Source organism: Sciurus vulgaris, assembly GCF_902686455.1.
Source record: "Sciurus vulgaris genome assembly, chromosome: 14".
Lineage (NCBI taxonomy): Eukaryota > Metazoa > Chordata > Mammalia > Rodentia > Sciuridae > Sciurus > Sciurus vulgaris.
The window spans coordinates 87,883,201-87,907,171 of NC_136475.1; the positions used below are offsets into that span (position 1 = coordinate 87,883,201).

At 39.0% G+C, this 23,971-nt stretch overlaps 1 protein-coding gene across 1 annotated transcript in view; it reads left to right on the plus strand.

Annotated features, from left to right (window-relative positions):
• The window catches only part of NBAS (NBAS subunit of NRZ tethering complex), a 343,098-nt gene that overhangs the window by 248,408 nt on the left and 70,719 nt on the right, over positions 1-23,971 (plus strand). The window contains exons 43-44 of the mRNA XM_079111365.1: positions 1,221-1,471; positions 2,379-2,713. Coding sequence (XP_078967491.1) covers positions 1,221-1,471; positions 2,379-2,713 — 586 coding nt within the window. The remainder of the gene's footprint in view (positions 1-1,220; positions 1,472-2,378; positions 2,714-23,971) is intronic.

Genomic DNA, 23,971 nt, shown 5'->3' on the forward strand with positions numbered 1-23,971 from the left:
TAGATAGGGATATTTTTGCAAATATTTGAATTGTTGTAATGGAAAACAACCTTTCTTGTGAAGTGAAAGTAAAATGATAAGTTTTTTAAATTACTTACTTTTTGACTTTATAGATTATCTCTTTTATCCCAATAATGTTTATATTCTCATAGAAGTTTTAAAACACATTCATATTGTTTATCTACAAAAAAACACACACATATGCCCTTTGGCATTTTCTAAAAATGGTAATTCTAGCAAACAGGGTATCATATTTCATAGGCACTCCTTTGAAGTCATCTGAAATCTAACTTTGATGCTGCCCAAGGTCTCCTTTATTGCCCCCAGATACTTTCATTGCTGCTTGTGGGAGTCCTGGAAACTGGACATTTCTGTCATTCTGTAAGACTACCTTAAGGACCTTTAAAATTGGAGCACTAAAAATGCATCCTGTCCAGGCCACCACGATGGCACTAGACCTGAGGTTTCTATCCAGAGAGAAACGTAGGCCAAAGTGAACTCCTTTCTTCTCCATCCAAAATAAACCAGTCAAAAAAAAAAAAAAAAATGCGTGAATTTTTTTTTTTTTTTACCCCAATAAGGTAACCTTATATGGTTCTTCTTTTATTATATTACAAAGACATTTACATTTACATTAGTAAGAAAATATTAAGACACATTTTATTCAAGTAGCATTACTAAAGTTGATTCAAGTAAAGTACAATTATTTCTTCTTTATTATTTTAATTTTATATGAACACACTATAAAATTGGGATCTATTGAATATCAATTCAGGTCTCTTGGATGTAGCACTTATCCCTAAAAGTTTGGACTTTTCTTCCCCTCACTCCTTCCTGAATTCCTGCAATAAAAGATTGTAGCATTTCTGTACTGAAGTGCAGATTTAAAATTTTTTCTTGTGACATGAGTAAATGATTTACAGTGGAAGCTGATAGATCTAGGTTTGCGTCCTAACTGAGAAGTGCTGGACAGCTTTCCTGCTGGAGGGACGCCTTCTTCTCAGGGCTGCTGAGCACGTGGGGTGATATGAGAGCCACGCAGTGCAGTGGTGGGCTTCCAACGTGTGTTTTCCTCTCTATAAGCTGCCTGGGTCCTGGTGGCTTAAAGCCTTTGGTTAGGTGTGAGGGAAGGGATCCATAACAAGTAGACCTGGGTTTAAAAAAGTCCTGCTGTTGGATAAAGGACAAATCTTAACACTATTTTTGACTCTTAATTTCAGTTTGTCAACAGGAGAAATTGAAAAGCGGGCCCAAGCCCTTCGTCTCTTTGAGACTTTGAAGACTGATCCTGAAGCCTTTCAGAAGCACATGGCCAAATATATTTACCCTAGTATTGGTGGCCTTGATCATGAAAGGCTACTGTATTATTTCACTCTTCTGGAAAACTGTGGCTGTATAGACTTTGGGACACATGACATTAAGCCAGAAACCCACATTCGGCTGCTGAAGAAGTTTAAAGTTGTCGCATCAGGTAGGATGTGCATGTCGCTGCTGAAACTTGTTCTTTTAAATTAAATCTAGAGATTAATTTTTTGTGCACAGTTAGGTTCGTATATGTTCAGCATAGATTTGAAACCACAGAATTTTGAAGTTGATCAACTTTAATTACTTTTCTATTTTTTCAATTCCTTCACTAACAGCTTAGGTAATTAAATATCAGAAAGAATAAGAAACCTGTTGAAAGTCACACAGTGAGTTCTGGTAAACCAAGTACTCAAAACCCATACTTTCAACTACTTTTCCAAAGATTTGTCCCAATTTCCATTGACCGAGATGCTTCAAGTTCATTTCAGTGAACCCTTTTTAAAATACGCATGAAACCCTTGAAAAAGAACCTTTGCATCTTTGATAGATCTTTAAAATAATGTCCCTGTGCTCATAATTAAGAAATTAAGCATGCTAACACTACTCTTAAATCTCTGTGATAAGTTCCATGGCACTTTCATGTCTATATTTATTTGATATTCATAACAGTTTTGAGAATGTACTTCAGTTATTTTGGCATTTACTGAGGAATAAGGGCTAAGATTAATCCCTGTCTTCAGGTAGCTGGTGAAATGCTAGATAAGTAGCAAATAAATATAATGTAGGCTGGTAAATGCACTGAGAGAGGAAGACCCAGGCTTGGGAGCCTGGAGAGCCAAGAAGATACTGCCTTCCCAAGTACACAGACAAGAAAACTGAAACACACAGAGTGGCCTGTCTGGGATTGCAGAGCTGATGAGGTTTCAGACTGGGACCAGGACTCAGATCTCCCGATCTTCTAAATGAAACCAACTGTCTAGTTTAAATTGGAGATTGTTCTGTTTGTGTTTGCAAGTACCTGTGTGTTCACATTTGAGTGAACAACTTACCACTTTCTTTTTTCTTCTCATTAGGTCTTAATTACAAAAAATTGACAGATGAAAATAAGAGTCCTCTTGAAGCATTGGAGCCAGTTCTTTCAAGTCAAAATATCTTATCTATTTCCAAACTTGCTCCCAAAATCCCTGAAAAGGATGGACGGATGCTTTCGCCTAGCTCTCTGTACACCGTTTGGTTACAGAAGTTATTCTGGACTGGAGACCCTCACCTCATCAAGCAAGTCCCAGAGTCCTCCCCAGAGTGGCTTCACGCTTACGATGTCTGCATGAAGTACTTTGATCGCCTCCATCCGGTTGACCTCATTGCTGTTGTGGACGCAATTACATTCTCTCCAAAGGCCGTGGCCAAGGTAACCAAAAGATAGTTTAAAGTATATTGAATGGTTTAGAAGAAATGAAAACTGTTCTCACAGTCTGTAGTTATGTTTTGATTTTTTTGAAGTAAACAATAATTGCTTGTGTTCTGGTTTTTTTTTTTTTTTTCTTTCCTCTATTATAGATGCTCTAACTTACATGTATGTTTTGTACATATTAGAGTTTTTGATGATATTTTATAATAAATTTTCAAGGGTAACGAAACTCCATTGCTCATCCCAAAGTACCTTTATTCAGAACCCACACTAACAATTTGTCTGAATTAAATTCAACTCTTAAAAAATTTCATATGAATATTACACAGCATACGACTTGGTGATAGAAATCCATGGAACTGCATGTCCAATTTTCCGTGCTCAGATCTGAACCCGTGGAGTTGATTATAATATCTGCTCTCAGTCCCTCAGCTATGTGTACCTTCACTCAGAAGAGATGATATGGGTCCTTCTCTCCTCCTCACACTCTCACCCAGATTTTACTGCTAAGAACATGTCAGTTTCTCATTGCTTGGGCCCAGGTGGTTCTCTCTCCTGGAAAGTCTTGCCTTTGCAGAGAACTATTGCCTCTGGGATACCTTTTAAAAAAAAAAAAAAAAAAACACGAAAACAAACAAAAAAACTCTTCTTGCTCTCCTTGGCCTTCTCCTTTTACCAAGTCAGTTTCAGTATAGTTAATATTATCCTGGAAATCAGATAATTGGAAAGAAATACAAACCATTTGTTAAAGTTGGCACAGGTAGTGTTTCAAACATCTGTGGAGAATGCTAGGTTTTACCTAACTAGACGCACAGTTGTGTAGAATCAAGGACTTCTTTTTTTTCTTTAAATTGCAACCCAAATAATTTAATTAACAACTTGGTTACAAATTCATAAGCACTGCATTAAAAAAAGGAGATAACCATTTTTGTTGCTTTCAAGGAAGAAAATAAGAATGGTTTTAAAGGAAGATAGCATGGTATATTTGAAAGAGTGCATAAGTTTGGAGTCATACAAATCTGGCTTTGAATTCTGAACCTGTCACACATCAGCTGTGTGGTGTGTTCTCAGGAATCTCTACTAAATTCCTACCTTCTCCAGACAGAGTCAGGTGGAGTAATCTGTGAGGGAGACAACATTATTACCCTGACTTTATAGACAAAGCTAAATTGGTAATGAGGAGTCACAGTTGAACTCAAGGGAGACTGACTTCTTCCATAGCCTTTACTCCTATTCACTGAACTGCGCCTCCCCTCAAAAGTCATAGAACAAATCACTGGAGCCAGTCTAGAGACAGGTAGAGCACTAGGGTCAGAGAACCCCAAGCATTTTGGAATATCTATATACACCCAGCTCTTGTGTTTTCTACTTGCCTTTACCCGTCCTGGGCTGTGTGCATAGCAAGGCTGGGTCCAAATGAGAGAGGGGCCATGCAGGAGCCAGGTAACATGCGAAGGGATAGATCTATGTGGGGAGTTTGTAGTCCAAGAAAGTAACTGCAGAGGTGGGGCCTGCACACTGACCGAAAGACCAGATGAGCAAGGAGACCAGCCAAGACCACGGAGTGGTCTCCTGAGGCAGCCTCTCAGTCCACCCTCAGGCTAACGGAGGCTTTAAATATTTTATATGGGTACAGGACTGGTCAGCCAAGGCCAAATGCTAATTGTGAGCATGTGTATGGAGGTATGTGTCTTAGCAGACAGTTTTAGACTTTCCAGCAGCAACTACTTATTAATGATTAAACTTAAAGACTGGAATATAGAGTTCACTTAGAGTTTTAGCTGTTACTTATGGTGTTTTAAGTCTGATAATTCTGAATTACAGGACATTCTCAGCTCTTCAACTAATCTTAATCGTGTACTATAAGATGTCCACCAACCATCTGAAAATGGGTGGCACCATTTGTTCCTATATTTGTATTTTTCAGAGGAAAAAATGCCTGGCTGACTCAGTAGAAATCAAGTCAGTTAATTATTGCATTGCTTCCTCTTAGCTCAAATGGTATATTCCAAGCATAGATATTCTTTATTGTAGCTGTTCTTAAGAGCTGGGTTTCTACAGAGTCAAGTAAATTAGAGAGAGGTAAGACAACTACATTTTAAATTAATTTTATATTGTTAGTCTAGCTGTAGTATTTTCCTTCATTTTATTAATCAGCAAGCTTTTAATTTTCTGATCAGAGAGGAAAAGTATGAAATTTAGATAAATGTTTAAAACCACACACTGCTGTCCTATATATGGAGAGAAAGGATATAAAAATCAAAATGAAACACAACCCACACATGTCAGAGGACACATTTGGAAGAGGAAATGCAGCTGGATTTGTCCAAATCTGCAAAACACCAGATGTTCCCACAGCTTGTACATGATGTTAAAAATGTAAAATAAGGGTGTACTATTCATACAGTGTGCAGTTTTCAAATGTATATCCACATTTAATTCAGAACCAAATTTTCAGAAAGAACTAGTAAACTTATTCTAGAGTGTATTAAAAAACAAAACAAAACAGTAAGCCATTGTTCAGATATTAGAAGTCAGAGAGGAAGAGCCCACAGCCCTGATTCCCCAGTGCAGGTGAATGCAGCGGGTGGCTCCCTACACTCCTGGTCACAGTCATTTAGCCAACATGCACGTGAGCAGGATTCTTAGAAATTCTGGGGGAAATACTTGCAAAAGCAATATTATGCCTTGTAGCCAGAGAATGAATTTGTATGCCATTTGAGCTGATGAATGTGTAAAAGGGAAAAGGACACAAATGTTTAAAGTGCTTTGCTGCAAATCCAAATTGTTTTATGTGGTTTGGTCAGGTTAGAGTTGCTCTCCTATTGCTTATCGAACTCGGCATTAGAGAAATATTCATAGGAGGGACAGAGAGCGAGTTAGTATGTTGTAAGTCTAGGAAGATTGTAAAAGAAGATGAGAGGCAGGTCTCAACAGCATTGCTTGGGTCAGACACGATGTGGCTAGATGGGGGGAATATCTGTGTAAACCCAGCCCTTGTGTTTTCTACTGGCTCTCAGTTGCTGATGCAGCTACATCCATAAGTAGGATGTTCCTCCTGTCACTTATGAAGTGCTATCAAGGAGTTTGCTGGAATTCCTCTTTAAGAACCCATGGGTGGTAATGGAATTTAAAAAGGCCCTCTAGTATCTTTTCCAGTGTTTTTCAACCTGGAATAGACAGATGTTTCCCGCTCCCCTCACCTCTGGTCCCTCAAGTGTATTGTGTTCCGGCTCCTCCTCTTGTGAGTCACTCTGATGGGAACGTGTTGTCTCTTCTGAACTGGAGCATGAACATGGTTGAAGGCTTCTCATCGAGTCCATCCTCTGGCCCTTGGACATCAGTTGTATGGATGATTAAGCCACTGTCCCTCCTCCTTCCTTTCTTTCTCTTCTGCCTCCTCCTTAGAGTCCCCACTTTTGGGTTCTGCCTTCTGAAGCTATGGAGCCAGTAGAAGGGCATCTCAGTTTCATATCATAGCTGTTCAACTTCTTGAAATAAGCACCCATTTCCTCTTCTATCCTATTATCCAAACTATATGGCATAAAAAAATTAGAGTAAAATTTGTCTTAAAAACAAAAGCATGATTTGAAATAAAAATAAGTTTGCTTTTTTGGGGGGGGGTGTTACTGGGGATTGAACTCGGGGCACTCAACCACTGAGCCACATCCCGAGCCCTATTTTGTATTTTGTTTATAGAATGGGTCTCACAGAGTTGCTTAGCACCTCACTTTTGCTGAGACTGGCTTTGAACTCGCAATCCTCCTGCCTCAGCCTCCCCGGCCATTGGGATTACAGGTGTGCATAAATTTACTACTTAAAGTTCAAGAGATTGCACTGTAACTTCATAGTCTGTACTATGCTAATATTGTCTTTTAACTAAGAATAGAAATATGTCTTTCACCATGATGATTAAGTGGTCTACGTAAAAATGTTTAAAGAGATAAAGTATATTACCTAATTGCTTAGAATGGATACCTGATGTGGGGAGCAAACCTAGGTCCTTGCATATGCTAGGTAATGCTCAACCACTGAGCTGCCCCAGCTTCTTTTTGTTTATTGTGGTATTGGGGATCAGACTCAGGAGTTGCTTCGCCAATGAACTGCATACCCAACCCTCCTTGTTTTGAGACAAGGTCTTATTAAGTTGCCCACACTCTCCTTGAACTTATGATTCTCCTGCCTTCTGAGTAACTAGGATCTGATAGGCATGAACCACCACACCTGGCTTGACATATCATTTTCTGATGCATGAATCAAACCTATTTTATGTAGTTTCAGATTCAATTGTGAAATGTTTAGGCTTAGCTAAATTCCTCACAGGAGTAGTTACTATTGGAGACATCCAGCAATAGAACACATGCTTGAAAGAAACTTAAAATGAAATTTTAAAAAATTTATAGTAAAACAATTTTTAAATTGTTATAATTGAAAAGTAGTTTCTTCATGTGATTGGAATTTTTTTAAAGACAAGAACTGATGCCTGTTAAACTTTACTATGTATCTGTTATGTTAGATGCTTAATGTTATCCTCACATTACTTTAACAAATACCCTAGATAATCAGCTTATAAAAAGAGTTGGCTCATAGTTTTGGACATTCCACTGCATGATCAACTAGTCTGTGGTGACAGCTTATTACTCATGGCAGGTAGAACAAACTGCTCACCTCATGGCCAGCGGGGAATAGAAGGGGAAGAGAGCAGGTCACTCTTCCCCTTCGAGCACACACACTCTCAGTGACCTAAAGACCTCGTACCTGGCCCAGCCTCTTAAAATTTCCACAGCTGCAATGGCACCAAGCTGGGGATCAGGCCTTTAAACACGTGGACCTTTGAGAAGCACTCAGGATCCAAACCATAGCAACACTTAATAAGCATCATCTTGTAATTCCTAGTGAACACTTCATTTTTGCTCAGAAGCATGATTTCACTATTATTAAATTGAATAAAATCAGATTCAGACATGTAGGAATTATTGGACTATTTTTGTTTTTATTTTTTCTGGTGAGAGAGAGCAAGAATAATATTCACAAGGCTACCCGAAACATTTCTTCTCAGAAAAATTCAAAATATGAGGAATTCCTATATCAATGCTATGATCCTAATTAAGGGTTCAACAACCAATATAGGGACCAGGAAGTCACCAGGTGTCACCTGGGAATGTCCAATTCAATAACCTGTTGATAAGTTGTCAGTACAGAGTATTCCTTGCTCCACCAGATCCTCCTTTCCACCTCCAGAATACCAGAGGAAAAAACTCAGAAATCTTGGCTAGTTCTTGCCTCTTTGTTTCTCCTGTTCTGTGTCTTTGTCTTTGGAATTCTTGCCACCATCTTTCTCCTGCTTTGGTATTTTGAAACCACCAGTGTTGTCCCATATTGTGGTTCCTTATGGTGCTCTTTAAGTTCGAGTCATCCTGTTTATCTTCTTCCTGGCCTTCTCCTGTCCTGTACCATCTTCAGTGATGACCTGTTCATACTCCCTGAGCATTTTTGCAAGGTCTGGAAATGTTCAAAGACACTGGCCTTTGCAGCTTTGAGAGGCCATCCTTTTTCATATCTGTGTCTTTGTCAGATTTCTCCATCCAGAACTCTAGCTTTTCAAGTGTCTGCTGCTCCTTTCTTAGGGGTATTTCAGTCTCCATATGTGAATCTGTTTCTCTTATTTAACTTTCATCCTGTTTCTCTAAGAACAATAATCACATACCAAGAGTTCTTCCCACAAGGTTGGGAATCAGAAGTTCTCAAGTTTAGGGGTGCAGCTAAGATAGCAGCTCAGGTTCTCTTTGCCAGATGAAAAACAGGAATGCAAGGCATTGCTCCAGAGCTGCCCTTTGTTCAGTTCCGTTTACCTGCTGTTACTGTGCTAGCTAAGCAAAGGGCCCCAGAAACAAAGGACCACACTTCTGTTACGTCAGCCTCTTGCAATGAAAGTTCCTGTTTTGCTGCTTCATTTTCTAGGTCTGGGTAACCTTCATCTCAGTATTTCTTTTCATATATCAGTTCTCCAAGTTGATTTTTGCCTTTTCTTCTTAAAATTGGTCTTTGAGATGATTTATCTTGACTCTGTACTTCAGCTTGCTATTTTTTTTTTTTTTTTAGATTAATTAGCTATTATTGAAGAGATTTTATCTGTTTCCTTTTTCCTTTCTAAAGACTGGAAAGTCCAAGGGCATGGTGTCAGCATTTGATCAGATCTGGAGGGACCTTCCTGCTGAATCATAACATGGTGGAAGGTGACACATGGGGAGACAGCTGAAACTGGAGATTTCTATTTTAGGGCAAGGATGATGGCTTTTGTCTTTAATTCCCTACTTCCTACCATGGTATGAAGCTGGGACTCCCTAAGTAGTCATTTAAGTAATTACTATCAAAGATTCTCAAAACTTTCCACCTCAAGATGCTTTAATAGTCTCAAAATTTATTGAGAACATTAAGGAGCTCTGCTTTGTGTATGTTCTGTTTGTCAGTATTTATCATTTTAGAAGTTGAAATAGTTTTAACATATTAATTAATTTTAAATGATCAATAACAGACCCATTGTAGGTTAACATGAATAGCATATTTTAAAATTTTAATGTTTAGTTATTATAGTTGTACATAATGGTACCTTGGGGCCCCCACTTCATCTTTATTCTCTGCTGATCTCCCTTCTGTTTTCACAAGTTTCCACTTTTTCATTCCTTTTTTCTCTTTAGCTTTATTCATGTGAGTGAAAACATTCGAGCCTTGACTTTCTGAGTCTGTCTTATTTCCCTTAGCATGATATTATCCACTTCTGTCCACTTACCAGCAAATGATAGAATTTCATTTTTCTTAATGTCTGAGTAGAACTCTATTGTGTATGTATACTGTATTTTGTTTAGCCATTCATCTATTGATGGGCACCTGGGCATATTTTCATGAAAAATCAGTCTCCAGAAACTACAAAAGACAATGAAAGCGTAACATTGATTTAGGATTCATATATCTGGCTTAACATAACACAACATATATTTGTGTCTGCAGTTTTTCTGTTGTTTTGGTTGAAGCACATGAAGAAAATCCAGTATTACACAGATATGAAGTTGGTATCTTAATAGCCTATAATTTGGTATATACTTTGACACTACACTGAAACTGAACAAGTGGTAGATTCTTAAACATTATCATAATGTGGAATCTGAAAAAAATGATTGAACCTTTGTACCCATGACATTAAAACCATTAGTCTAGATTGCATTTTGAATGAATCTCTTACTCAGACATGATTTTGTAATAGAATTACATTAGGATTTGGAAATAATTGATTCACTGACTTATGCAGATCGTTCAAATGTTGATACATGACATTATACAATATTCAAACTTGTGAAATTCAAACCTACTTGTGAAATTCAAGAACTGCCTCATAGATTAATGATCACTAATGGCCCACATATGAACAACCCGTTAGTTAAATAAAGAATGTGTATGGTTGGATATATTAAAAAAAAAAAATCACATTCCTTAATATGAGCACCAGTCTCATCAGATAAGTCTGCCTGATGGGGTTGTTGTCAAGCTTACAGTAGTGAATACATGTTTTCCAATTTATGCTTGAAAATTCAAATTTTATCATTGACAGTGAATACAGTGCACTACTTTCCTTGAAGCAACAGGTTGTTTTGTTCACTTTGGAGACAGTTCTTCCATTCCTAAATATCTTAAACGTCTGCCAAATATACAAGTTTGAATAATCATAGTCTGTCAGTTCTTTCAAGCAAAAATGGTGTTGTGTGCAAAAACAACTACTTCAGCTCACAACTCACATAATTTTAGTTTCTTTCTTCTGCCACTTCAGTATGCAATGAAGTACTCTATAGATCTCATTTCTTCATACAGAATATAAAAACATGCACCCAGTGTTTCAGATTTAAACATAATTTTTGTTCTTTTATCTAGAACTTTAAGTCAAAATGACAATAAAAAGTACAGTGACTCATGGCATAGTTTAATTTGTGATAAGTTCTCACAGTTTCCCCTTTGCTTTTCCCTCAGTACAAATGTCAACAGAGTAGAAAGAGGTCAGTAATATCTTAGTGCTGTTATAAAATCAAGTTTGCTTGCAGATCCCTTGAAAGAGCCTTGGAGTTCTTTTAGTTTGTGGACCACCCTTTGAGAACCAGTGTCATAGGTCATTAGTTCCACAACCACAACCATCCTTGACGACTATATGAAAGAATCATTTCAACTTCCTAAATATTTATAATGTAATAAAAAATAAGATACCTTCTGGAAGTACATAATGGGTAGTTTTAAATTTTCAATTTCTTAAAATAGATTAATTCCTAATCGGCTTTCCAGAGGTAAAAGTGTTATAAATAATTTGAAAATGTAAGACGGAATGCCTGCAGATACTTTATGATACCACCTTTCAATATGATGCACTGCACAGTACACAGCATTTTTTCTATAAATTTTAGCCTTTAAGTTTTTAAACTCCCCCCCCCCACACACACAGGCAAACACATCATCTCCCACTGTTAATCAAGATTAGCGGGGAGCTGTCTGAAAGGGCAAAGTGTAAAACAGGAGAAGAGGCTCACAGTGAGGGGGCAGCCCCTAGGGGTGCTTTTTGATATTTCAAGGTCAGGATAGCAGATCAAAGAAAGGTGACTTTTTTCTGGGGCCTACATGTGATGGAGTTTGAAGGTGATGCTTACTCAGCTCCTCCCCTCCTTCACTCACACCCACTCTTAGACTTCAGAAAGATAGAAACAAGGATCAATGAGAAAAAACTAAAATTGGAAGAGCTGAAATGGAGACGTGGCCTGATCTGCAACCACTGGACTCTGCACATGTAACATACGTGAAACTGGGGGACGTAGGACTGCCCCAGAAAGGAATCAGGAAATATAGTGTGAGTGGGTACATGCAGAGGGATAGCCACATAGCCCTTGGCTTTTAAGCCATTTCTCAGCCTGCATGGAAGAGTGTGGTGAAGGAGAAAGATGCCTTCGTGCATTCCTCCAAGAGTTTCCTGTTGATTAGAGTGAAAATTTTCTTATAATGGAAGTGTGAGGAGTAATGGATGACCTTTTTGTTACATTAAGTGTTTAAGCTTAATCATGAAACCATTTGCCAGCCAGGGAAAGAGGCAGCTGGGATCTGTGAGGACCTGGCCCTGTGGCTCCTGTGTTGTGAACCATCCTCCACACCTGCTAGTCTGTGGAGTGTCCTTCTGAGGTCAGCAGCGGGTATTTCAGCCTGCGCTTCCAGAAGCTCTTATTTCTCATCTCACATTTTGCCCAACTGCTCTGATCAAAATCCACCAGAAGTTATGCAATGAGCTTAATAAGTGAGAGCAGTAAATATTCTGCAGTTCAGCAACTCATAAAGGCCCCAAATTTCAATTCCTGTTACTAAATTCTCAGAGAAATTAACTTCCTAGGTATTAGATCCTCTCACCCTTTCAGCTGAAGTTCAATTAAATGAAAATCTGAAATCTAGTTTAGCAAAAGTGAAACTGATAGATTAATTTCCCAGGTGTCTGTTCCATCTTAGCCAAAGAGGTCTGGTTTAGGTGTCTGGGTGGAGTCAGTTTCTTTAAGCAGAATTTTCTGGTGCTCTTTCTCTTAAGTTAATCCCACACCAGGTTTTTCATAATTTTCAAAGATTCTCAAAGAATAATAGAAAAAGATATATCACTGTCAGTGCCATATCTTTGCAGTTTAGAAAAATAAAGCAACCCATTAGCCCTGAGATAGTAACTAAGAAAAACAAGGCTCCCCAAAAGGATTCTTTGGATCCTTAGTCCATTCCAAACACAGTAGCGGAATGCTAGAAACCATAGAGGTGGCTGAGGGGACGGGAGGGAAGAACAGGCAGAGACGATCTTAACTGGACTTCACCATTTGTCCCAAGATTGTGGGGATGCCTCCCATCCAGAGGTTAACTGACACATGTTCACCTTGAAGGAAAGGAAATCTGTCTATGCTGACTCCTCTCTGAGGTTGGTTTGTTTTGCACATCCTTGTCTATAGTCACTATTCTCCCCTAAGTTCCATTTTCCCTTTTAAGCCCTGTGCCCCTGTCAGCCATGGTGTCTACTGCCTCTGCCATTTTGGCTCTGGAATCCCACGTGACTGAGAAGCCTGCTTCCTTGAACAGTTTTCCACTCTGGCCCACATTTCTTTCAGCTGAGAATCACCCTCAGTGAATGTCTCAACTGAAATCCATATAGATGTTTCTGACACCTGTGTCCCTGCTGACCTAGGAGGGTCCACTACCTCTGCTTTATGGTCCTCACTGATTTTTGTGCTTGTGCTATTTCCATGGTAGTAGAAATATTTCCATCATATCTTTGGATTTTGATGGGAGAAGAGCAATAAGAAACTGCTGATCTCCCTCTGTTAAGCTACAAGCAGGCAGGAGGTAGAGGAATCAGATGGAAATGGAAATTTCAGTGTTATTGGTAGCTTCAGAGGGGTGTCGGCAGCTTGATTCTGCACATCAGCCTGCCCTGTCTAACTCCCAGCTGGATCTTAGATAGCCTTGCCAAGCACATAGTCAGGTCTGTAGCACATACACACTACGTCAGAGGGCTTCCTCCTTTCTGTCATGGGTTCTAGAGGGGCAGTCTCTGGTTCATGTTATCCAATAGAACTATAATATAAGCCATCTGTGGAATTTGAAATTTTCTTTTAATCCCATTTAAAAAATGAAACAAAATAGGTGAAGTTGTCCTAAGTATCATCATGTCACAGGTAATCAATATAAAATGTTAATGAGATATTTTGCATTCTTTTTAAAAGAGTTTTTAAAAGTTCGGTGTGTACTCACAGCACATATTAACTCAAAATGGTCGCTTTCAAATGTTCAGTAGCCACATAGTCATGTTGGACAGATATGCTACTCTGATGCAAAAGTCTAGGCCTGACCCACAAATGCCTGACCCCACTGGAGGGACAAGAGGAGTAGAAGAGTGTGTTCCTCTTACAGTCAGGTAGATCGCAGGAAATGGAGAGGGCTAGCCAGACTTCATCAGTTTCTTCTCCCTGTGTCATTTGTTAATGTCTCTTCCTGAGAACTGGGAGGTGAAGAATGAAGCAGTATTTGCCTTTTGGGGACCCAAGAAGCAAGTTTCCTGCTGTTATGGGTCAAGGTAGGAACTCCAAAGAAGGAGAAAATAATTCCGCCCACACATACCTATTGGGTGTCATACTACAGTTTTAAGACCTTAGAGGTTATCTGGCTTCTACAGAAATCACAACACATGCTATGTCATGTAATAATAAGAGCTACCATTTATCGCTGACTTATTATGTGCCAGGCACTGACCTGTTATTTTGCCTTATCTTCAGTAAACATCCAGTGGCCCTATGACATGCATATTAACATCTCCCTTTAGACATGAGTAAGTAATTTGTTCAAGGTCAGAAGCAAGTTAGTAGCTGAGACAGAATTCCAATTCTAGTCTTACCTGCTCAAATGTCAGGAATCTTCAGCAAATGTAAATCCTTTTCTTCCTTAGATAGGAGCCTACAGTTTTCTGAGGCAACCTATAGATTTGTTGGATGTTTACGTGTTACTCTCTCATATGGAATTCACTTCCACCTGTTGTGTTTGTCCTCACTGTAGCAACAAAGAGCTGTGTACGTCCTCCTTGAAGTGACCGCTCTTCAACAATGCAGTAAAAATACCATGTACCCCACAAGAGTTTCCATCCCCTTCTTTATTCTCCAAATAACCAGGACGACATGTGTTCCGATTCTAGTCACCTTCTCCTTGATACTACTTATTTTAAGTAAGTAATTTTTTGATATTGGGCACTTAGCCATTGAGCCACATCCCCAATCCTTTTTTGTATTTTATTTAGAGATAGGATCTCACTGAGTTGTTTATGGTCCTGCTAAGTTGCTGAGGCTGATTTTGAACTCAAAATCCTGCTTCAGTCTCCCGAGCTGCTGGATTACAGGCATGTGCCACCATGTCTGGCTGATACTATTTATTTTATATGCATTCCTCCTAAAAAGATATTTAGTGACTGAACAACACAAAGTTATTGTCTGGTATTTCTTCTGTGGGTTGCATGTTAGATGGGGTTCATGGGGCCAAAGCAGAATGTAGGTGAGGCTGCATCACCTTCCAGAGGCCCTAGGTGAGAACTCTCCTCTTTGCCTTTCCAGTGTACGCAGGCTGTACTTGTTCCTTGGCTTGTGGTTCCTCTCTTCTTCCTTCAGAGCCAGCAACAACCTCACATCACTCTCACCAAAGCCAGAAAAGGTCCTTCTTTTTTAAGAACTCAAGGATTATATTGGGGCTGCCTAGATAATCCAGAATTTTCTTCCCTGTTACTCTTAATCACATCTGTATAGTCCCTTTGCCATGTAAGGTGATATATTCATTGATTATAAGGATTAATAATGTGGATATCTTTGGGGGCCATGATTATGCTTACCCATACCTCTTTATATAGTTAGGTTTTAAAAACTTCATAAGTTTAGTAAGGCTTTATAAAAGACTACAGTTAAGATTAAAATAGAAAAATGGTAAAAAAAGTTATTGAATAATATTTGTCAGAGATGATATGTACTGCCATAAATAGTAAAGATTTTTGTTTATAAGTAAAGAGATTTTAGTTTATAAGTAAAGAGATTTTAGTTAATTCAAAATAAAACATTTTTACTTTCATTTCAAATAAACTACATATATCTCTATTTGTAAAGATTGGCATATGTATCAAACCACCTTGATCTTTACATTACATTAGTGAAAGAAGATATTTTCATCTTCATACTTCTTTAGTAGGAATGCATGGTTTCCTTACAGTATGTACCTCCGAAGCTCCCACTCAAAAGTAGTGCGCTGACATTTTAGTCGTTTTCCCACTATTTGTATGGTGATTGTTGTTGCTGTTTTATAATCACACTGAAACTCAACTATGCAAACGTTATAAAAATTTTTTTTCCCCAGGGTTTCACAATTACTAAATGTTAGGTGATATTTTTTTAAATGTTGAAATAAATCTATGCCCATTGATAACTGGTTTTGGTACAGTTATTGTGTGATTGTTTAGATTCTGAAAATGATTTTTATTCATTCCAGATACTCTCAGGAAATGTTTATTTGAGAACCTTTTCATTGCCATTAGTCTAGGTGCTGTAAACAACTAAGAATTGCCTTGAGAGAAGCTCATAGTTTATTGATGCATATGTATGCTTGCATAGCAAATGAGCTGTAATTTAATACTTAAATTAATTATTATACTTATTAATGCTTTCTGGGTGTACAAAAGAGACACTATTTATTGAATGTCCTCTATGTTCCAAGCATATGTTTGTTAATTGTGTTAACTAATACTGACGATTTCAAGGGTTTTGAGTATCAATGCACACTTCTTTCATTGGCCTTCAGCTGGCTTGTGTTTATTACTGTAGTTGCAAACAGTGTCCTTCTACCTATACTTGAACACTTGTGCTTTTGAGGGACTACATTCTTCTGTTTTCCAAGGTGAGAGCGTAGTTCAATAAGCGTTCCTATCTTGACAAAAATGCAAATAACCATGAGTTTAGGAGGTAAGAACAGAAGAGCAAATTAAAAAGGAATTAATTACCCAGTTTGATTGACTTTCAAAGACATAGAATAAACGGGAGTAAGTAGAATACATGAAGGATAGAGAATGCAGTCTGTGAAGATGGATATGACATAATTTACTCTTAAATTATGAACAATTCGGAGCAAAAGGACTTTCTTTTTGCAAGACTGAGAAAAGGAAAGACTCTTCTGTGAAAGGTTTTGCATGGTGTTACTTTGCTTGATAAGCTGATTATTTTTCTTCTGCTTTTTCCATTTGCTAAAGAGTAAAACAAATTCATAAGTTCTTTTTTTATTTAATTTTAAAAAAATTTCTTACAGACTGCATTTTGATTCATTGTACACAAATGGGGCACTTCATTTTGTTCTCTGGTTGTACATGATGTAGATTCACACCGTTCGTGTGATCATACCTGTACATAGGGTAATGATATCTGTCTCATTCCACCATTTTTCATACCCCCTTCCCTCTCATTTCCTTCTACATAATCTAAAGTTCCTCCATTCTTCTCTCACCCCTCATCCCCACACTCTCATTATATATCATCATCCACTTATCAGGGAAAACATTTGGCCTTTGTTTTTTTTGGGATTGGCTTATTTCACTTAGCATGTTATTCTCCAATTCCATCCACTTATTTGCAAATGCCATAATATTATTATTCTTTATGGCTGAATAATATTCCATTGTGTATTATATATACCACAGTTTCTTTATCCCAGATTCCTAAGTTCTTAAAGAAGTAAGTCTGATTTTTCCCATTTGACTTGGAACATGGTTTCTCCCAATGGGCATCATTGGTTAATTTGGCCATTCTTTGAGCAAATATTTATTGAGTGCTTGTTTAGACAGCCTCTAAGGTGACCCTAAGGGTTCCTACTAGTATTTGAACCTTGTGTAACCCCCTTTCCTAGAATATGGTCTGGACTTATTGATAAGCCTCTGACAAATAGAATACAGCAGAGGTGATGGATGGGATGCCGTTTATAAAATTAGGGTACACAAGGACTGTGACTTCTGTTTGGAGCATTCTCTTACTCTCTTGGATCATTCTCTCTGGGGATCCAGCTTTTCTGTTTTGAGCAGCTCAGTGAAGAGGTCTGGATGGCCAGGGACCAGGGATTCTTACAACCATGTGAATAAGCATGGAAGTTAGGTCTTAGTCTTGGCCTGTGGTTTGATTGTAACATTATGGTAGACTTTAATCCAGAACCACCCAGCCAAGCCATTCCCAGATTCATGATTCACAGTCTGTAAGATCATAAGCATTTTAAGCTTCTAAACTGGGTAATTTGTTATATAACAATGAATAATTAATACATCCCTCCATGCTAGATATATAATACTAATATAATACAGAATAGGGATGAACATCTCTATGCACACTAGGGAGAGGTAGAAACTAAAACTAGATAATATACAAAAGGATTAAGTTCAGACATGTGCAGCAGTAATAAATACAGATGAAGAGTAAACCTGGAAAGGACTTGGGGCAGCAGAACTGTTGGAATTTAAAATAAGATGGTCAAAGAAGACTTCACTGAGAATGAATCACTTGAGCAAAGGCCTTAAAAAGTAGGGCAGCAACAAGCTATTTGGTGATCAAAGGAAAGATGGAACAGGTAGTACAGAGTCTGACAGGAGCTTGCTGGTATCATCTGAAGAAGGAGGTGACCAGTATGACTCAACTGGAAAGAAAAAGAAGAGTAATGGAGGGAAGGTCAGGTCAAAGAGGTTACAGGAGAAGGATCAGCTTGAATAGGGCCTTGGGTGACTAAGAAGCTGCTGGAGAGTTGATCTGAGCTGGCATTTTAATAGGATCCCTCTGCTCCTATGTTAAAAATATGGTAGGAGGTCATGGCAGAAGGCAGCAGAATTTGGGTGACACATTTGGGTGGCAGCTGCAGTTCTCCAGTGTAGTGACCCCTCCTTATCCAACGCACAAAATGCTCTGAAACTCAGAGGATGCTGGAAACTGCAGCTCACCCTGAGCTCTAACTATAATGTTTTTCCCCTTTATATGTAAAGACCTATGAAAAAGTTTGATTTACAAATTAGGCATAGTCAGATTAATGACAAAATAATGAGCAATATACTGTAATAAGATATTTGAAACTTAAGAATTCTGGAGTTTTTGATTTAGTGTATTTTGGACCATGGGTAACTGAAAACAGGAATATCTTTGATGAGAGGGAACAACTGTCAAAGAGACGGCAATTTGTTTTAGTGTGATTGGAGTGAAAATGGGAGGAGTGGTCAGGTTCTGAAGAGAGTTAAAGCGATTTGCTAATGGATTTGATGTGGGAGATGGAGTTTGGGAAAAGGTAGCTGTCCAAGACAATATCAGGATTAAACTTGTCTGAAGAAGTGTGTGAACAAGATTGTTGCTATTTACTAAGATTATTCTCCACTTTTGTTCTCTTGTCAAGTGCCTATTTTTATCCTTATTCAGATTTATGTGTTCGTTAAAATATATCCTATACATCCACCTTTTCCATCCAGACATTTCTAGATTGTGAAGTACAAATATAGAGTTCCATACCTAGATGATGTAATATCAGTATTGTGGTTTGATTCATGCATAGGCCAGAGAATTAAAAGAAATATTTGCTACTTTTTTTTATATTAATGTTGATTCTGCTATTTTTGTTTTTACTGAGTCCTATGTTAATCCTATGGAGAGGCCCTAAAGAAAACTTGAGATATGATTCCTACTTTCACTGAGCATATAATCTAGAAATATAAGAACAAACACTCATAAAAACAAAACACAGAACAGGCAAACCCAAACAAGGCACTGGATTTGAAGATTATAATTCTCCCACGCACTGGGTCATTCCATATTTGCAGCATCTTGGGAGGGGGGTGATTATTAAGCAAGTGTCATTTCCAAACTAAATGTAGGTCAGATTGCTGGAAGGACATTGCCCAAAGTTTAGTAAGGAGGAAGTGCCCGATCCTTTGTAAATCCAGGTGTCCTGACTTCACAGTTGATGTTAATCACATGACACAGTTCTGCTTTAAGAACTGCAAGCAGAAAAAAGGGTCATTATTCCTTGAAATAACTGCAGGAAAAGTCCAGGATATAATTAAATAGTTTACATGCAAATGAGCACATAAAGTGTCTTACCCTTGCTAAGTTGGAAAGTTTGCATAACCCAAATAAGAGATGAGTGAAGTATTCTGCATGTGGTGAGAGGAAGCAAGAAGCTCATGCAACTTGTGGATAGGGCAACTGAAGGACGAGGAGAGGAAGTAGAGGTGAGTGCCTCGTATACGCCCATGCCTGGCATGCCCTGTCTCAGACCGATAACAGCTGTCCTGGATGATGGATGCCACTCCTGTTTTATGGACCAGAAAATTTAGGCTCAAAGAAGTCAAGGGACTTTCACCAGGTCATGTAACTATTAGAACCTAGACATGAATTGAAGTCTGTATGTTCTGAAACCTTGTTGTAAGCATGTTGTCTATGTAAATGTGCTCTGTTTAACAAATTCACTTTGACTCTCATGTGTTCACTACACTTTGAATAATCTGACTTACAACTGATAGTAGGTTCAGTGTTATAGAGGCTAGCAGAGTGGCTGGAGGACAGTAATCAGAAATATGGAACTGAAATGACACCGTTCAGCAGGGCTGGTAACCTGGAAATGGTGACAATGAGAAGCATTTGAAAGGACCAGTTTGCAGGACCTAGGGATCAGCCTTAGATCTCCCAGAACTGCATAGATTTTACTTGTAAATATATGAATAGCACAGAATGAAACTTGCAGCCTTGTGTGCGTGGGATAGCAACAATTGCAAGCTCAGCGAGAAGGAAGGACAGTTACATTTTTGTCTTTGCTAAGGCAAACAGTGCACTTCATGCTTTAGAATCATCTGATATATTAGCTCTTTCAAGCTATAAGGAATCCACACACTATCCAGTTAGTGGGGCATTTTTATTAAAAATAGCAAGGTGTGAACACAGGATGAAAGTGAAAGGAAGCCATCTCAGTGAGCAAGGACTCCCAGGTGACTGACAGGTCACAGCATGCAGGCATGAGCCTGCTTACTCTGCTTCCACCCATGACCACATTAACATTTCCCAAGAGAGGAGTCGTTTTGGTTGTGTATCTCTCCAATGTAGAACTTTGCAGGACAGCTCTGTGTCTAGCCACTTCACAGCACTTCAGCCTCTGCATGGCTGCCTTGCACAGACAGCATCAGCTGTGGTATTTGTTTTGTTGCCAAGTGGGTGACCTGTTTGTAGCAAGCTCTTCTGATTGCATCTTCAAAAGGGAGTGAAGGGTATGGCATTCATTCTGAGTGTTGTGAACTGTAGAAAAGGCTAAGAATTGGTCCTCAAATGTCTGTCAGTGTCACATTATAATAACAAGGAATTAATGTTTTCAAAAGTCGATCCTAGTCAACCAGGCTTCACTGGAATAGTGATTAGATTAGCCGCTTTCCTCCATTTCCCTCTTCACATCCAGGTGCTGTAAGAACAGGAAGAGAATATTTCTTTGTGAATGGTCACACGAGCCCTGTGAAATAAATAATCTTCTCACCACTTCAGCATACACAAAAAATAAGTCCCAAGAAAGTTAAATAACTCTGCCAGTGTTTCCTGAGCTCGAAGTGACAAAATCAGGATTCTCATGTAGGCCCGCTCTTGAAGTCTGGCTTTCTACTACCTCCCTTGCCTGAGTATTGGCTGTGTAAGCCCATCTGGGGTGATCTTGATTATTGGCCTGACCGGCAAGCTGAAAATTCATTCTCTGTTTATGCTTGGAAAATTATTTCAAATTGACTAAGGTAATAATTTAGTAAGAGAGATTGAAAATTGGCCAAAAGACCATGTGTGAGTTCAATCATAAATGATAATGCCTTCAGCTCCCAAGGAGGAGTCTGGGGGGCTGAAAGAAGGACTGCACCCCCTTCCTGTGAAGCATGTGGGTTCTAAATTCATAGGGGGTGTAAATCTTGGGGAAGACAGGAATAAATAAATGATCTTGGAATAACGTGCAGCCAATATTAAAGCATTTTAATGTGAAAAAGCAGTGTGGGAAAGGAATCTGAAAACAGCCGCCTTCCTGAAATGCTGTTCTTTCTGGCAGGCGTCATGGTTCTGCAGCTGTTGATCATTCAACTGTAAACCTGCAGTGAGGTGGTCTTCCTTACTCCCCTATTCTACGTTCATCCTATAAGCTCCCCCCTGCCATTTAAGTACCTTTCAAACTTACAAACAGATTTATCTCCTAATTGCTAGTTTATAAATATGCTCTGCCTGTGCAGTGAAGGAATTTATAATCAAAAGCCGTGCTCTCTCCTTTCATCTAAATGCCTGCTGCTTTGTCTGGTATTGGCACCCTGCAACCCAGGATGTGAGTTGTTTCCCCTGCTTGACAGTCAAGGGATGCTCTTCATAGATGAAGGTGGTAAATAAATGAGTGAAAGATGGTTGGTCATCAGGAAGGTAGAAATGGATAATGGGTGAATCGGTGGGGCCAGGGATATAGCAGGAAAGGCCCTGTATATTGCAGCTGAGTCTTCACCAATGAGCATGTGTGTCTTGAGCACCATAATGGGAAAGAGTAGAAGAGGAGGGATATTTCAGACAGATTTAGTAGTGTTAATAAAAGTGTGAAATAACTTAGTACTTTCCGTTAACTACAGGTAATATGGGATAAATGGAAGTGAAGGGGTGGGAGTAGAGATGAGGAAGGTTGTGGCCGTGAAGACTTTTGTAGGCCTGGCTAAAGGGTTTAGACTTGATCTGGGAGTAGATCAGCTCAGTTTTAAGCCAGATAGTGATATTGTCAAAATTTGATTTTAGAAAATCACTAGGTGGTTGGAGAAGGGAACAGAAGGTACATCCTGATGACAGGGAAACTCCCCCTGTGAAGGCTACTGCAGCATTTGATGGGACATGGAGCGAACGGTCAAGTGACGTGTCAGCACCAAGTGCACTGACTGTGATCGCTACTGAAGTGCATGTATCTGTTAGTTTTTATAATGTGTTTATATAAATATTGTTTGAGAAGTTCCATCTACTAGTTAACCTTTTGTTCACTGAATCACCTAGCAAAGCTCCTTAATCATAATATAACCACTGCATGTCCAGTCCAACTGGTCTGATAAGGGATTTTTCATGCCACTTCTATATAGGAGTGATTGATGCCATTTGATACCCAGGTAAGAAGAATTCTCATGGAGAGAATTTTAAATCAACATTGATTCAAGAAAACCTGGGTAGTTTGATCCTGTTGTAGCCTCACAACATGGTGAATTAAACTGAATCTTGATAGATCTTAGATACATCACTAGTTCTTCAAGAAGCAGTGTGATAATACAGAAACAGGCTGATTGACTTTCACCTTCCTCAGTTCCCTTCCATGTTTGACCTTGGGAAAGTTACTCTCGCTTCTGAGTTTTCTCCTCTGTATGCAATGGGATATGATATCCCCTACTGTATAAATATTAGGTGAATTTGAGAATTTTTAGATACAAGTAAAAGTCCCATTAAAGTTAACTGAGCCAGGTGTGGTAGTGCACACCTATGATTCCAGTCACTTGAGAGGCTGAGGCAGGAGGATCATGAGTTCAATGCCAGCTTCTGCAACTTAGGCCTTAAGCAACTTAGTGACACCCTTTCTCAAAATACAAAGGGTTGAGGATGTGGTCCTGTAGTCTAAGCACCCCTGAGTTCAATCTCCAGTACAAAAAAAAAAAAAAAAAAAAAAAAAAAAATTGAGCAGAAATTACTGGTTTGTGGGATTGACTTAGAAGTGGAACTGACTTTAGTGTTGGCTTCCTTAGCCCTAGGAACTTTTAAGGAAATGGTTTCTTTCCATCTCTTCCGTTTACTCTGTAATGTTAGCTTCTGCATTCGGCTCTTTGCTGGAAGTAGTTGCAGGATGATACCTGGCAATAATTGGGTCTGTGTTGCTTCCTAATTCATATCCAGCCAGGTATAGTAAGAGCTCCCCCCAAGCACCACACAGAAGGTTCTAACTTTATGCTGGTTAGAACACCCCTGACTCATCCCTGTGGCCCCTGGCTTGCCAGGTGCTAATTAGCTACTGCCCAGATTATCTCATACAGTCCTTCTGTGGAAAGGAGTGAGCTTGTCCTGGATGATCTGACTCTCTGAGGACCAAGCCCTAGATGGAGCAGCACTGAGTCAGCCCCACACAAGCTACCTGGGCAACTTAGAGTAGTTCAGTGTGGACTTGTTATTGAGTGGGTAAGAGAGGAAGCTTAGACATCTGGAACTCATACCATGAAAAACTGTTGTGAGGATTAAGTAAAGTGTATATAAAGCTCTTGGTGCAAGTAGGTGCTCAGTACTGGTCAGTTTGCCTTCTGCTTTTCTTTATTCCTTTCCTCATAAGGTCAGAAATTGATTGTTAGATGAATTCTTTTAACCCAATTTCAAAAATCTAGGAACGTATTATGTTGTCTTCAAGTGATCCCAAGTAATTTTAGGTGTTAGAATAAGATCCGAATTTTCTTGCCTAGTGAGTATAAGGCCCTAGATTTGATCTCCAGCACTGCCCGCACCACTGGCCCCCTCCCCCCCCCCCCCGAAAAAAAGAAAAAAAGGACAGGCGGGCGGGGGATCTGGATTTTCACCTTGGTTTTGATAGAAATTTAGTGGATCTACTTTGATCTTAATCAGAACAGTTGTATGTGTCATGTGCATGTATATGATAGGA